Genomic DNA, 17,991 nt, shown 5'->3' on the forward strand with positions numbered 1-17,991 from the left:
AATTCGAAAATAAATAAATTAAGATACACTGGAATTGATGACGTAGTTCACATTTCCGGTGAATTTTCGATTTTTTGTTTGAACAAGTTTCTAAGAAATTATTTTCAAGATACTTATAATCATTTAAAGATGTGCGAGAATTTGCAATTGATATTTGCAGTTTTCAGAATGGGGGTTTATTCTGTAAGTGCCATTCTGTTAATTTAGCTGTCATCACAGGAGCAGGTTGCGTTGTTTTAACACGGTGCAGGAAGAAGTGAACCATTTCACAAGTGAACCAGTTCCTAAGTGTACCATTTCAGGACCAAGTGAACCACATTTGCATCATATAGTGGCTATTGTGTGATGGCACACTGCCTGAAAGATGATAATAACCAGTAATTATCGCCATTTGAATGCAAGACTTCACACATTTGCTACACTGTTAAAGATGTTTATTTAGCTGTTAGAAATTGAAAAGGCATGCAGACTTTTAAGCTTCATGACAATTAAAATAGTAGCTATTTTCACTTTATGATAGTAACATAAATACAAGAGATGCAGAAATAATATGATATTTATTACAAATCTATTAAATTAACAACACGTGTTACAGTACAAATAATTGATGTTAATAATAATGGGCATGTGAGACACCAGTATTGCACTTGCGATGTTGCCATCTTTTGCAAACAGCACACTGTATAGCGTGACTTCTGCCGGTAACATTGATTTTGCATGCGATGCATGGGTATTCAGCTGACATGGCTGGTGTTGGTCTATATTGACTGATGTACTAATAAAATGGTCAACTTATATACAGGTTTTCATACAAATTAAAGAATGTTTCAGTTATATGTCACTATGTTTGTTCACAGCTTCTGTAAGTGAGCTGTTTAATTAGTAATTACCAATTAATAAGGCCAATTAAAATTAAAGTACAATTATCCATTAATTACACCCAGACTTATTATGTCTCCCCCTCTCTGGGGGAGACATATTGTTTTTGCCCTGTCCGTCAGTCCGGTAGTCCGTCCGTACGTCACACTTCGTTTCCGATCGATAACTGGAAAACCGCATGACCTAGGATCACCAAACTTGGTAGGGAGGTTGGTCGTGAGGTGTAGAGGATCCCTATTGTTTTTGGGGTCACTAGGTCAAAGGTCAAGGTCGCGGCGACCCCCAATATAAAAAACATTTCTGCTCAAAATCTTGAGAACGGTTTGACCTAGGTTCACCAAACTTGGTAGGGAGGTTGGTCATGAGGTGTAGAAGATCCCTATTGTTTTTGGGGTCACTAGGTCAAAGGTCAAGGTCGCGGCGACCCCCAATGTAAAAAACATTTCCGCTCAATATCTTGAGAATGGTTTGACCTAGGTTCACCAAACTTGGTAGGGAGGTTGATCATGAGGTTTAGAAAACTCCTATATTTTGGGGGGTCACAAGGTCAAAGGTCAACGTCGCTGTGACCTCTAATGTAAAAAAATATTTCCGTGCAATATCAGGAGAATGCTTTGATCTAGGTTCACCAAACTTTGAAGTGAGGTTGGTCATGATGTCTAGATGATCCCAATTGTTTTGGGGGTAACAAGGTCAATAGTCAAGGTCGTGGTGACCTTCCATGTAAAAATCATTTGCGTGTAATATCTTTATGTCTCCCCCATTCATGGGGAGACATATTGTTTTTGCCCTGTCTGTCAGTCAGTCCATCAGTCTGTCAGTCAGTCAGTCAGTACGTCACACTTCGTTTCCGCCCAATAACTATAGAACTCTTAGACCCAGGAACTTCATACTTGGTATGCTAGTTGGTCATGACTAGTAGATGACCCCTATTGAATTTGGGGTCACTAGGTCAAAGATCAGGGTCAACGTGACCTTGAGGTGAAGAAACGGTTTCCACTCAATAACTAAAGATCCTTTGTGTCCAGGAACTTCATACTTGGTATGCTAGTTGTTCATGACTATTAGATGACTCCTATTGATTTTGAGATCAAAAGGTCAAAGGTCTAGGTTACCTTCAGGTAAAAAATGTTATGTTGGCAGTGACCTTAAGCTTAAAAATGGTTTCTGCTCAATAACTAAAGAAAGCTTGTACCCAGGAACTTCATAGTTGTTCATGACTAGTAGATGACTCCTATTGATTTTGAGATCAGTAGGTCAATGGTCAAGGTCACCGTGACCTTGAGGTGAAGAAACTGTTTCCGCTCAATAACTAGAGAACGCTTGCAACCAGGAATTTCATACTTGGTATGCTAGTTGGTCATGACTAGAAGATGACCCATATTGATTTTGAGATCACTAGGTCAAAGGTCAAGGTTGCCTTGACCTTGAAGTGAAGAAAAAGTTTCCGCTCAATAACTAAAGATCCTTTGGTTTCAGGAACTTCATACTTGGTAAGCTAGTTGTTCATGACTAGAAGATGACCCCTATTGATTTTCAGATCAAAAGGTCAAAGGTCAAGGTTACCTTCAGGTAAAAAATTATACGTTGGCGGTGACCTTAAGCTTAAAAATGGTTTCTGCTCAATAACTTAAGAACGCTTGTACCCAGGAACTTCATTCTTGGTACGCTAGTCGGTCATGACTAGTAGATGACCCCTATTGATTTTGAGATCAGTAGGTCAAAGGTCAAGGTTGCCATGACCTTGAGTTGAAGAAATGGTTACCGCTCAGTAACTAAAGAACACTTGCACCCAAGAACTTAATACTTGGTATGCAAGTTGGTTATGTAGATGATCCCTATTGATGTTGTGATCAGTAGGTAAAAGGTCATGGTCACGATGACTGTGAGCTGAAAAATGGTTTCCGATCAATAATTGAATAACGCTTGCGCCCAGGAACTTCATACAATGCAAACTTCGTTTACATTTTCCATGATTAATCAACAACACTTTCTTCTCTTCACTATTTAATATAATCGAATAAACCAAACTTCACTGTTGGTTTGTCTCCAGTCCAAAGTTACAAATTTCATGTCCATCATTTATTTTTTCTCAGCTACGACCACACAATAGGGGAGACAAGCGCTTTTTCAAAAAAGCAATCTCTAGTTTGTTTTTGAGACATGATTGAGGTGTAAATAACAAACATAGTGATTTTTATTAACATAGATATATGAAATAAAATTCAACAAAGTAGGATGTATTGATAATATATTCATTATAAGGATTAAATAAAAAGGTATTTTGTTGTTAATTTTTCTTTTCTTTTTTTCAAAACATTGTTATATCAAAATACAAAATTCTAATAATTAAACACTTTGAAATGATTAACAATTTATTCATATAATCATTTATAACCAGGAAAATAAACTCTGAAACATAATATAACATTAAGACAATATTCCCTATATAACATACAGATGGTTCACTACGTCTCACCAAGTGGTTCACTTAGTCCTGGTTCACTTAGTCCTACATTCGTTTTGACACACCACGACCCCGCCCGTTTTTGTTTTTGTTTAAACATTTAAACAATGAGCTCTTCTTCACAAGTTCAATCCCTTCTAACTGCACATTGTGCTTAATCAATATTATGATTTATTTTTTAATACTTTCAGAAACTTTCAATATGTTCTTCATCCTTCCCACAAGTAGCGCCCAACAATTCCTGACTTAACATTTATTATTCCGCTTTGACATCAACAACTTTACAAACACTCATGATGTATCACAATACCTGTATGTTTAAAAGACGAAATTAAAGCCATTCACAGAAATAAAAAATCACTAAGATTACATAAAGACGCAGTGTTTTTTCCGCTTACAAACTTGTGACTAAATTTAGTAAAATAGGATATAAACAAAGTTTTTTTGCAGTGCAAATTTGGATAACTTATTAAGTAAATTGTGTAGAAAACAGGACACCATGAACGGTTTGCAGTAAAAAGAATTATTTGCTGATTTATTGCATGTACAAAATTCTATTGATCGATAACTGATATAACAGCTGACCTTGTCCAGTGTACTATATTTTCACCTGCACACGTGGAACGACTACGCTGGTCAAATTCCAAAGTATACTGCAGAACATTAAAACGTATACACTACCTTTTAAAGAGCATCTTTCAATGTTCCATTAAATAATGGCAGATAAAGCTGATACAGACAAAAAGCGTAAGCCAAGCAAGCAAAGCATAAGTGAGCCGAGTGAAATAGAAACCAGTGTGACGGAGGATAAATCTCCTGATACTAAGAAAAAGAAACAGAAAAAGAAAAAGACAAAACACACAGATATAGAAGCGGTCATGGAAGACGACGAGTATGAACTAGAAAAATCAAACGAGAAAGAGATTGCTGGAATTAAAAAGCAGCTAAAAGAGATCACTAGTAAATTAAATAGCATGGTGTCAAAAATCGATAAATCGACAAGCACACTAGAAAAGAAGCTTGAGCAAGTCATTGATAAAGATACCGAGGGAATGAATATAAGAGAAATCATAAAAGAAATGTTCACTGATATGAAGGAAAGCCTTCTCGGGTCAGCGATACTCAGAATTGAAAAACTCGAATGTCAGCAATTTGACAGAGAGTCTGACAAAGACAAGCAATCCAAGAAAATAGAACAATTAGAAAAGCATATCAAAGATAGAGATCAAGAAATAGACACACTGAAGAGAGATGTGATTGAAAACGAAACCAAAAGAGAGTACTCACAGAATGATTTTGAGCAATACACACGCCTTAATAATATACGGATACGAGGATTGCCGGAAAATAACGAAAATCCGAGAGCTGAAAAAGCAGAAGAGACCGCCGAAAAAGTGGTAAAACTACTCAGTGAAAGAAAAATCAATGTTGTATATGACGACATTGATATTTCTCACAGGTTATGGAAAACTGTACGTGGAAAACGAGATGTGATCGTTAGATTCAAATCACGAATGAAGCGTGACAGTGTCATGAGAAATAAGAGAAGTCTTCGCGGTTCAGGAATATGGTTGTTTGACGATCTGACAAAACTCAATCATGAGGTATTCATGAGTGTCCGCCATAAGATGAAAGACGAAGTCGATCAAGCGTGGATTTCGAACGGCAAAATCCTATATAGAGACAAATCGGGCAAGGTTATTCGGGTGGACTACGACGATTATGACAGTTGGCTAGATCTTCCTTGGCCGAACACGTAACTTTCTGGTGCACAGTGTAGTAGCAGTGGTCATCGGATTAAACTGTCCATACATTATTTGATATCATGCGCTATTATTGATCCTATTTAGAACGTATCGTGATTATTCATCAAGGTCATCCGCTTGTCAAATATAAGTTAGGTAGTCAATAGCATGCAGTAAACGCATATTGTACATTGTTTAATTATATTATAAGATATATAGCTTTACACATCCCATTCCTGTTTAAATATTATACGAATACACTTCAATTTTACATATTTCAAAATCCATTAATGTGTATAATGAACAAAATATATTGATATCACTAAAATATTCAAGTATATGAACTGTTTACAATACTGGTTAAATACACATGCATATCTTTTATTTTTCTTAGAATACGCATACTTCTGTATAAGCACATGGGTGTTTTTCATATAAGAATAAAAGCATATTGAATCAAAGGCGCAACAGGAAAGACATTTTATTATGATATAACAAAAAAAAAATAAAAAAAAATGTAAACATCTAAAAATGATAATCACTATCAGCAATGCCTTTTTGTTTTGTTTTCGTTAAAAGGCATGGATAGACATTGCTATGCATCTTAAAAACACTTTGCGTCAACATATATCCCTTGTTTTATTTTTTGACAAGGGTTGATATCATTTGATATATCGTCTTATCAAAATTCATGTATTTTACAAGTGTTTTATAGAAACACATAATATATTTTGGCTACACATATTATGACTTTTCTATACACTTTAATATTATATGTGCTTTGTATACGAATTCGACCTTAGATAGTTACTTCAAACTATATATTTTTAATATTTAACTCGTGAAATATCTTATACCTCTCAATTTGTGTATTTTGTTGTTTAGCTATACTTATAACGTTGCTTGAATAATTTATTATTGATACATATAAATAGAAAATAATCCTGCACGTGCACATAATGAGTAATATATATATATATTATTCATGCTCATGAATGTGTGTTTGTGTGCGTGCGTCCCTGAGTGAGCTCGTGTGCGCGCGTGCGTGCGTGCGTGTTTGTGTGTGTGTGTGCGTGTCCGTGCGCATGCGTGGGTGCTTGCTTGTGCATGCGTGTGCGTGCGTGCGTGCCAGATGACACGAACATGTTGGTGAAATATAACACACAGTAGTTAAAATATTGCTTAAATCTTGGTTCATGACAACGTGCAAGCACACGTTCAGAATATGATACTCTTTGTTATACGCGCACATTACGTGCATGTGGGAATATATATTAAATTTATTGTTATGTTCATTATAAACATTAGTTAAAATATTTCTATAAAATATAAATATCATACAAGTTTTTTTTTTCCATATATATTGTGTTTTTTTTTAAATTTGTATAGGCTATGAATGACATGATATTTAGATACATTATGTTGTACCTTTTTATATTGATTGCAATTTTTTTCACATGCATATTGGCAAGCTTCTGAAATGTGTTTACAATCACGACCATACGCATCAACGATTTTATATCTTTTGTACATGCAAATAAAATCTGCCAATCATTATACACATACACAATGTTTTACACATTATACAATAGAGGAGCATTCAAATATTTAGCCCAAACTTCTTTATTTAAATCCGCATGGATTGCACATTATGTACTATAAATGTAAGAGGATTAGGAAACAAAACTAAAAGAATGCAAATATTCCAGTGGTTAAAAGAGAAGAATTATATGTTTTATTTGTTACAAGAAACACATTTTCATAATAAAAACAAAGAACAATGGGAAAAAGAATGGGGCGGGTTATGTTACTTTAGTGGTTCTTCCACAAACAGTGAAGGCGTTGGAATCCTTGTTAATCCAAATTTTCCAGCTAGCGACATAATAAAATACGAAGTTTTATTAGGCAGAATTCTAGCAATTGAACTTTCTATCAATTCCAAAACATTTATCATTATAAATATATATGGCCCTAACACGGACGACGTAAACATATTTAAAATTTTAGAAAATTTTCTGCATATACACTCAGACACACGATATATCATAGGCGGTGATTTTAACACGATAATTGATGTAAATCTAGATAAGAAAAACGGCAATATCAACAAACATAATCGTTGCCGTAAATATATAATCGATGTTATGTCGACGTTTAATTTAATTGATATATGGCGTTTGAAACATCCAGATAAAAAGCAATTTACATGGCATTCGAGCACAAAACCAAGCATTCATTGCAGATTAGACTATTTTCTAATTTCAGACATGTTACAAAATTATATTATTGACTGTAACATCAATGCAAGTTTTAAAACAGACCATTCCTTAGTACTTTTGAAGTTTAACACACAAGAAAACAAAAGAGGACCAGGATACTTTAAAATAAATAATAGCTTAATATTAAATCAAGAATATAAACAATTGATTAAAGATACTATTGAAAACACTGTAAACATAAATAATGAAGCTAATCCAGTCACCCTGTGGGCTATAATTAAAGGCAACATAAGAAACACAACTATAGCATTTGCATCTAATCTAAAAAAGAAAACAAACATAAAAGAAAAAGAAATAATAACCAACATTGATAATCTAGAGAAAAAAATACCCTTAGAACATGATCATAGCAATATTTCAGAACAGATAATGGCTTTAAAATCAGAACTTAATGAAATTATTTTAAAAAGAGTTAACGGTTCAATCTTGAGATCAAAAGCCATACACATTGAAAATAATGAAAAAAACACGGCATATTTTTCTAATCTTGAAAAAAGGAACGCAGAAATGAAAACTATGAATAAACTAAGAGTCAATAATAAATTAGTTACTGGTCAAAAAGATATACTCAATGAACAACACACATATTATAATAAATTATATAAGAAAAACGAAAATATTGAAACTGATATGTCAATGTTGAATTATACCAACACTAAATTGAATAATGAACAAATTGGATCTTGCGAAGGTATTTTAACCGAACACGAATGCCATAAAGCAATACACGAAATGAAAAATAACAAAAGCCCTGGTTCTGATGGTCTGTCAGTAGAGTTCTATAAAACCTTTTGGGATAATATAAAACATTATTACTTAAAATCTATTAATGAATCATTCAGAACAGGGCACTTGTCGGATCTACAAAAGCAAGGAATAATCTCTCTCATCCCAAAACCCGGAAAAGATTCAGAACTAATTTCTAATTGGAGACCAATAAGTTTGCTAAATGTCGACTATAAAATCGCAACAAAAGCCATAGCGAATAGAATAAAAAACATTTTACCGAGCATTATTAGCCCGTACCAAACAGGTTTTATCAAAAACAGATATATTGGAGAAAATGTCAGACTCGTAGCAGAATGTATATCTCATTTCAAAAAGACAAATACACCTGGTCTCATATTTTTCGCTGACTTTGAAAAAGCATTTGATAGCTTAGACCATAACTTCATAATATCGTGTCTAAGGCATTTCAATTTTGGTCAAGATCTTATAAATTGGGTTAAACTCTTCTACAATGATATAAAAAGCATTATAACAAGTAACGGATACTTTTCAGAGGAAATAAATATTGAACGAGGAGTCCGTCAAGGGTGTCCCCTTTCATCATATTTATTTATTATATGCATTGATATACTGTCAAACGCAATACAAAATCAAAATGATATAATCGGCCTCACCATCAATAATATAGAAATTAAACAATCACTTTTTGCTGACGATGCCACCTATGTAAATAATGGTACAGAAAAATCCTTCTCTACACTTATAAACACAATAGAGAATTTCGGTAGAATATCTGGCCTAAAGCTTAATTCGAACAAATCAATTATACTTAGAGTTGGAACTCTTGCCAAATCAAGTTTAACATACTTCCCAGATAAGAAATTTATTTGGACCTCCACGAATGCTAAAACACTTGGAATAACCTTCACTAATAATGAAAAAGAATTATTAGAACTCAATTTCCTCCCCAAATTACAACACTTTAGAAACTGTTTGAAAAGCTGGAACCATAGAAAACTTACACTTCTTGGGAAAGTTACTGTTATAAAAACATTTGCTTTACCAAAAATCATATATCCCTTAACGGTTTTGCAAACCCCACCAAAAAATATACTTGATGAAATTAACAAAGATATATATAAATTCATATGGAATAATAAGCCTGAAAAAATAAAAAGAACTTGTATTACAGAAAAATACGAAACCGGTGGTTTGAATTTACCTGATATATACAAACTCACCTTATCGATAAAATCATCATGGGTTAAAAGAATACTGGATCATACCTATAAAGGTCAATATAAGCAATTCTATAATATTCTATTAAATAAATTCGGGGGTGACCTCGTATTCGAATGCAATTTAAATGAAAAACTCATCAAAAAGATATGCTGCAATAATCCCTTTCTTCTAGATATACTTAGTTCCTGGACAGAAATAAATCAATACACTCCTAAACCACCAACAAGTAAAATAATCATATGGAACAATAAATCAATTAAAAATAATTGCAATACATTTTACATCAATGAGTGGTACGAAAAGGGAATTAAATATCTTCAACATATTTTTGACTATCGTACCAAACAATTTTATTCATTTGAAAATATTAAATATTTATACGATATCAATACTAATGATTATCTCACATATTTTCAACTCTTATCTTGTATTCCACATGAAATAAAAAATAAAATGAACTTAGAAACACCAGAAAATACCACAGCAAACACACTTAAACATAAAATTATGTCCAGTAAAACAAAACCAAACAAGCTTTTATACTCTATCCAACAAAAAGGTGAAATGAACCAACATTTACAGGAAAAATGGATAAAACACTTACATTTGAATAGTATAAATGATATACCCTGGAAGTCAGTGTATACAAAATATATAGCTTCGACGAATGACATTTCTTTAAGAAGCTTCCAATATAAGTACATTAACAGAATCATACCGACAAATACTTTCTTATATAAATGCAAATTAACCCAATCAAATTTATGTGATTTTTGTCAGGAAAATATTGAAACACAAGAACATCTGTTTTGGGAATGTAAAATATCACAAGACTTATGGCCACAATTGATGAACTTAATAAATCAAAACATTACTCCACTTGTTTTAGATTTAAAAATAATAAGTCTCGGATACAATGATAAGTCACAACATTCAAACATCGTAAACTTTTTGATATTGGTAATGAAATTTTTCATTAGTAACATGAAAAATAGAGGTATAATTCCAACCTTTGCATTCTTTTTGAATTATATCAGACTAAGAGAAACCATAGAACGAGAAACTGCCCTCGTTTACAATCGAATACATATCCATCAGAAAAAATGGAACCTTTTGAACAATTATTTAAATCTTTGAATGCTCCATACAGTAACAACAACAACAACAACAACAACAACAACAACAACAACAACACTATTTAATGCTCCATACTCCTTACTGTCCATTAATCATCATTCACAATAATAATACTCAAATTTCAAACAGTAACACCAATTATCACTAATTTAAAAACCTACATAAATAACATCACTCTACCAAAACGCAACCAAAAACTCATATAGATCCAGTTGCATAGTATATTTGTTAAAATAGTAAATACATCATTATCATTGCTTGTATACTGCTTTATATGTGTTTTTCTTGTGAATATTTCATAATAAAAAAAAAAAAAAAAAGATTACATAAAGAAATATGGTGAAATGCATGTGTACATACAATACTGTCAGACCAATGTGATGCAATTTTATTGTTTATACAAGCTTGGTAGCATGCACATGCGCTGTGCTAAATTGGAACGTGTTAAAAACAACATTGCCTGTAAATTGTTTTTTGCATAGGGTAATTATACATGTAGGTTTTCATAGTCCAATATCCCATTTATCTGTTTTTGCAAAAAAACTTTACCTTTAAACAGGCCAATCAAAGTCTTCCAGCCACTGTTTATGTTGGGCTGTGACATACTACTTAAAGATCTACTTACCACAGTTTCAACAATGTACTGTTTTCTTTCTTCTTTGAATGAAGATAGTTCAGGTGCAAAGACCATCCAAATTATAGGAATTCCCGTTAACCTTAAACCTCTATTGTTCTTTTATAAGGAAGGAACACTGACAGTGACTGTTACTGAACCTTCCAGTTGTACGGTTTCTAATAAATTTTAGTAGTCCATATAAATATTTGAGTGTCCTAAAATTGTCAGTGATTTTTTATGAAAATGGTTAAGAAATATTTTTCAGTAAAAGTCATAAATTGAAAGTCTTTAGTCTTTTATTGATAAAGGGTTTGGTATAAGCAGCTGAATGATATACATGTAATAAAGATGATATCTCAGATACTTCTATGCAAATGTTTCAGCTGTTCCGAAGATTGTGTTGTGGTGGGCCTCCCCCAGCGAGGCCAACATTTAATGTCCTGTGTTTGGGACTCGGAGGCTCAGGAAAAAGTTCCCTTCTCGCAAAAGTCAGTGGTGAATCGACAGATGCAATAGAACCAACTGTGGGTAAGCTGTTAGGATATATAACGCTCAGTCTGAAATGTTGCATAATGAACTTGCATCAGTTCTAAAACTGTTTATTTTGCAGTTAGATTTGACAAACTTGTTGAATTAGAATTTCAGTTTACCACTTTTATGTTTATAGTAGCTGTTTTATTGGTCCCAGCTTGAACTAATTATTTTTTGCATGTACAATGATGATGATTTAAAGATATTATATAGGATACTCAGTAATAGGAATTTGGGATGCTTGGTGACCACATATAATATATAAAGTTTGATTGTGTTTTATCATTTTAAATATAAAGATGCACTCTTACTCCCAAATAAGAAAGAAGGAAGTGTTTTGATATAGCAAAAACGATGAATAAATGTGGTTCTTATGAAGGATACCGAGTTTGATTGGAAAGAAAGAAAGGTGCAGAAAACATATCTACCTTTTTTAAAACGATAGTAGATCACAGTAAATCTTTTTAGCACTCACCAATCATTTAATATTTTTGCGTTTTCAGCTTTTAAATACACGATTACAATTTTGTTATCAGTAATTAATATTTTCCATAAATGCATTATTTAGTAAGTAGTTAAAGGTTCATCACTCAAAATTTATGTTTGTTATACATGTGTATGTATTGATTTTGATTAAGAGTATCAATATAAATAACGTCGATGTTTCTCATCATTATAAATTGTTAGTTTTTGTTATTTTTTATGTAAAATAGTGATAATTATGAATGTTACTATTTGTATCTTTTTGTATTTTTCAGGTTTCAGCATAAAGGCTTTGATGTTTGACTCATGTTTTGTTGATGTCAAGGAACTAGGAGGTATGTCTACCATACTGTGTTGGGTTTATTCTCAATTATTTTTTGGACTTTGACGAATATGATTCACTCTCAAGGTTAATTCCTGGGTAGAAACCAGTATTATATTCCTTTTTGAGAGGCTATATCTGCTCCTGGTGGGGTTAGGGACGGACAACATGTTGTATGGGAGACTCGTACCTGTACCAGTAGAACTCTCTACCTTATGCAGTATACAATGCAGATAGTAGACATGATAGTTTTTCCTCCAATTTGTTATATAAACTTTTCCCAGTAAATCAGGTTATAAACATAGGGGATGATGGGAGAGGGGCAATGGGGGGCATTAAGGGGAAGTAGGGGGGCATTTGGGGGAGGTGTGGGGGTCGTTTGTGAAGTAGTTAGATGATGCAATGAAACTTTATGGCAATAGCCTAAATCTATGCTTCAATTATATTGTTCCATGAGTGTATTGTTTCACATGTATATTTAAATGTAGCGCATCTACCTAGCTTTATATCTCAACAAGGTGGGGACAATGTGCGGCCTTACTGGAACAGGTATTACGGTGGCTCCCAGGGCGTGATATTTGTGGTGGACAGCTCTGCTGATAGTTCCACCATGGACAAGTGCCTTGCAGCATTTGACGAGGCTCTCAGTCATCCGGAGCTGGACGGTCTCCCCCTGCTCGTTCTGGCCAACTTTCAGGACAAACCCAGAGCACGCAGGGAAGACGAGGTGAGCATGATAAAACATAAGTTGTTCTTTCCGTTCTTGTTCTTGCCTTAAAGTATTACGTGTAACAGCTTGTTATTGACATACTGACTGTGTCCATCTATACCTAGTGGTCGTCCAGCTTCTATTGCCATTGGCTCTCATATATTTATCTACGAGGGGCCAATTGTATAAAACTGGATAACCTATCCACAGTTTATTGTTTGGTTAGTTTGAATATACAAGCAATTCTATTGGTCAACAGTCATTTTTTGATTGATATTGACCAATCATTGAACATTTCGACAAACTTGAACCAAACCAAATATGTAAAAGGTTTTATACAATTGGCTGTAGTTTTTTTTACTGGCTAATCTACTTTTATTTTGTAATTTAATTGTGTTGTCATATGAAGTTATCATGACTGCTTAGTCATCACTCCTATAAAAACTAAAATGTTGACTGTACTAAAGTAAAGTTTTAATTTGTTAATTTACATTGCAGGTCGTAAATCTACTGAATCTTGGTAATTTAACTCGACCTTGGGCGATCCAAGGCTGTATGCTCCAAGATAAGGACAGCATTGTGAAGGGCTTTGACACTTACAATAAGATGCTGTTAGCCCAGGGGAGAAACACCGGGGACTTTGACAAGATATAGGAGGGTAGGTTACAACAGTGTGACACATACGCAGAGGACATCGTTGTTTATAGTGCTCATATCTCAGATATTTAGTGATTGGATGTGATTTTGTAGACAAACATCCCCGGCTTATACCAATATGAAAAGTGTCAGTGCAGCTAAATGTTCAATCTTAAACGTGGAAATAGTTCGCTAGAACAAGGGTTTGGAGGTTAAAGGATAGAAAGAAAGGGAAGTATTAAAAGATAAAGAGAGTTTTTGAAATCCTTAGCTAGATCATGAATATTTAAAAGGTTTATGTTGTATATAGATTCATCACATTCATTTTAAGGGACATTTTATTCTGGTCAACTTATAAATTTGACTTCATTTTTCATGTTTCCAAGAATATGTACATGTAAGCTGCTTATAAGGACAGAGGTGTAACGTAACGTTACTTATTTTAAGATGGTTGGTATTATCCTGGTATTTGAATTTCTTAATGTTTAAAATCCATATAAGATGTCACTGGATACTTAATTGTGGTGCCCATTGGGTGACTAGAAGGTCAACTATCCTGTCAAGGTTATATGTTCTTCTTTTTATTTAAAACATTTGGCATTATGCTTAAAGCTAACAAATATTAAAGATAATATTTTTTTTCTTATTGCAGTTCATATTCAAAAATGAGGTGAAGCGGTTGACATTTTAATTTAATAGTATAATAGTAATTTAATAGTCCCTTATTAAAAGTTGTGATTTTGTAATTAAAATGTTTTTGTTTTTTAAAAGTTATTGTTTGAAGTTATTTGTGATGATCAAAATTGACTAGTAATAGATTCCAAGAACAATACCTGTCTTGGCCATGTTTTTGTTTCAATTATTTTAATATTTTATTTGCACTTCAAAAAAATGCAATTCTATGTTTATTCGAAGTCTTTTAACAAAATGAATTTAATATTTCCTTGTGTAGCCTGTCCATGGCCAACATTTATGTAACATATCATCTCTTTTCGAGTAACCTCATTTCTGTCCTATCTGTTGATGCTATGATCTGTTCTATATTGATCTGTTCTATATTGATCTGTTCTATATTGATCTGTTCTACCGGTATATTGTTTACTGTTTACTGTGATAGTTTTGTTGTCTCAAGTTGTGGTTTAAGATATTGTTAATTGTGAGTACAGAGTACAGAGATTGTATGAGCTATTTTAATATGGCGTAATCATATTTTCAAGGTTTAGACTATCACGTGACAAACTTTTCCTTTCCTAACAGATACCTGTTGTTTTAAGAAAAACTGTGTGAGTATTGTGATAGCCTTAGTTTCCTTACTGTTGGCATCTGTGACATCTTAGTGCAAAAGCTACATCTCAAAAACAGTTCAAGTTCTTGTATGAAACTTGGTATATTGGTAACTTTAACATAATGTTAAAGGTAATATACATATGTTCAGAAAGGTCAATAACTCATGCTTTAATCATTATTGAGTTGTGCCCTTTGTTCGACCAGGAAAAAAGCAACAGGAAAGCTTTTGCATTCACTCTGCAGTGCTCTTCTAATCATACGTCATAATAAAAAACTATTGACCATGTATACAGATAAAAAATAATGACAAACATACAAAAAAATTATGATTTATATGGATTGATTCCAAATTTAAATAATAGTTTAATATGCAGAAAGGTTGGACCACAAGTTATTAACATTATTAGTTACGATACCTGTATACACCTCTACATTTCAGTGGGTTTCACTGAATTTCCTATGGAATGGTACTGTACTGTTTTAATCGGAACTTATTCTCTGTTTTTAAGTTGAATAAAAACAACACACAAACAGATAAGAATATCAATGATGAATCTTGATTCCTCAGGTTTGCCATGAACTATCTATTGGTAGCTGTTTTTCTTGTTTTGTCAATGTGCATGTCATCTAAACATACTGACATATAAATCATTCATAGACATGTTTTACATTTGTGCATTTTGCATAATAGACTGACTGCAATATTAAATATTGCCCACATAGTCATCTGTTCCAGCCAGTTGATTTTTTTATTTATTGTGATATAGTTTAATGTTTTGTTAGTATTGATATTTTTTATATTAAACTAAGGTTGTTGTATGTTTGCAGCCTAAAATAAATAATACATAAAGATGTACATGTTGTCATTCTTCCATGCGAGAATCGTGTGCATCATGGTAACATAAAATCTCAGATTTATTTGTTTATCTGTCCCTTTTCCCATATCACAGCTGTAACTTATTCATGCAGGGGGGATTTTAAAATAACTTGGTACATTAAGACATGTCGCATGCAAGACTCGCATCCCTACCTCAAAGTTCAAGTTCACATCTAGAGTTTAAGCATTTATATGGAACGCTGCATATATGCACAAAAAGTATGTTTGGTAGTGTCCGAGCTGTAACCTTTTTCATACATGAAGGGATTTTAAAACTACTTGACACATCCGTTATGTATACATAATGTCTAAGTGCCGTATGCAAGACTCATGACCCTACCTCAAATTCCACGGTCATCCTTAAGTGCCTAATCATTATGGAATACAGCATATATTCACAAAGTATTCGTATTAGAGCTGTTATAATTGTTATGAACGTAGGGATTTTAAAATGAATTGGCACATGTGTTCGGTACATAAAGGCAATATGTAGAGTGCAATACTCATGACCCTGCTTCAAAGTTTATGGTCAAAATTAGAGTTTAATCATTTTGGAACATAGAGTATAGTTCAAGTGTAAGGGCTGTTACTCTGTCATGGACTGATGGAATTTAAAATCTGGTGCGTGTAAGACCCACGTGATTTCCCCTCATTTCATTATTCCCCCGCACTCGGAAGTGAACCATTATAGGGTGTGGTGTATCTTTCACTACATCACTCCCTCGCACTTTAAGTCAACAATTATGTGGTGGGGTGTATGCTTCACTTCTTCACTCCCACACACTTTAAGTCAACCATTATGGGGTGTGATGTATTCTTCACTTCTTCACTCCCCCACACTTTAAGTCAACAATTATGGGGTGTGATGTATACTTCACTTCTTCACTCCCTCACACTTTAAGTCAACAATTATGGGGTGTGATGTATACTTCACTTCTTCACTCCCTCACACTTTAAGTCAACAATTATGGGGTGTGGTGTATACTTCACTTCTTCACTCCACATACTTTAAGTCAACAATTATGGGGTGTGATGTATACTTTACTTCTTCACTCCCTCACACTTTAAGTCAACAATTATGGGGTGTGGTGTATACTTCACTTCTTCACTCCACATACTTTAAGTCAACCATTATGGGGTGTGGTGTATACTTCACTTCTTCACTCCCTCACACTTTAAGTCAACAATTATGGGGTGTGGTGTATACTTCACTTCTTCACTCCACATACTTTAAGTCAACCATTATGGGGTGTGGTGTATACTTCACTTCTTCACTCCCTCACACTTTAAGTCGATCATTATGGGGTGTGGTGTATGCTTCACTTCTTCACTCCCCCATACTTTAAGTCAACAATTATAGGGTGTGGTGTATACTTCACTTCTTCACTCCACATACTTTAAGTCAACAATTATGGGGTGTGGTGTATACTTCACTTCTTCACTCCCCCATACTTTAAGTCGATCATTATGGGGTGGGGTGTATGCTTCACTTCTTCACGCCCCCATACTTTAAGTCAACAATTATGGGGTGTGATGTATACTTCACTTCTTCACACTTTAAGTCAACCATCATTGGGTGTGGTGTATGCTTCACTCTCCTTCACTCCATCACATTTTAAGTCAACCCAAATGGTGTGTGGTGTATGCTTTGCTTAGTCACTCCCCTACACTGTAAGTCAACCATTATGGGATGCGGTGTATGTTTCACATCTTCGCTCCCCAACACTTTAAGTCAACCATTATGGGGTGTGGAGTATGCTTTGCTTAATCACTCCCCTACACTTAAGTCAACCATTATGGGGTGCGGTGTATGTTTCACATCTTCGCTCTTCCACACTTTAAGTCAACCATTATGGGGTGTGGTGTATTCTTCGCTTCTTCACCTCCTCTCCCCCCCCCCGCACTTGAAGTCAACCATCACGGGATGTGATGTATTCTTCATTTCTTCACTCCCCCACACTTTAAGTCAACCATTATGGGTTGAGGTGTACGCTTCACTTCTTCACTCCCCCACACTTTAAGTCAACCATTATGGGGTGTAGTGTATTCCTC

At 33.9% G+C, this 17,991-nt stretch overlaps 1 protein-coding gene across 1 annotated transcript; it reads left to right on the forward strand.

The window, feature by feature from the left end:
* The first annotated feature begins 41 nt into the window (after nt 1–41).
* Nucleotides 42–15,914, forward strand: LOC128228571 (ADP-ribosylation factor-like protein 15). The gene is made up of 5 exons (XM_052939953.1): nt 42–183; nt 11,478–11,622; nt 12,384–12,443; nt 12,949–13,157; nt 13,638–15,914. The coding sequence occupies exons 1-5, from the start codon at nt 130–132 to the stop codon at nt 13,791–13,793; spliced, it is 624 nt and encodes a 207-aa protein (XP_052795913.1). The 5' UTR covers nt 42–129; the 3' UTR covers nt 13,794–15,914.
* The last annotated feature ends 2,077 nt before the right edge of the window (nt 15,915–17,991 follow it).

Source organism: Mya arenaria, chromosome 3 (assembly GCF_026914265.1).
Source record: "Mya arenaria isolate MELC-2E11 chromosome 3, ASM2691426v1".
Classification (NCBI taxonomy): Eukaryota; Metazoa; Mollusca; class Bivalvia; order Myida; family Myidae; genus Mya; species Mya arenaria.

Bases quoted from the DNA above. Each gene is read 5' to 3' on its own strand.
- LOC128228571 (XM_052939953.1), top strand. From the start codon at position 130: ATGTGCGAGAATTTGCAATTGATATTTGCAGTTTTCAGAATGGGGGTT. The intron at 12,444-12,948 runs GTATGTCTACCA...TATCTCAACAAG, and splicing joins TGATGTCAAGGAACTAGGAG to GTGGGGACAATGTGCGGCCT. The intron at 13,158-13,637 runs GTGAGCATGATA...TTTACATTGCAG, and splicing joins GAGCACGCAGGGAAGACGAG to GTCGTAAATCTACTGAATCT.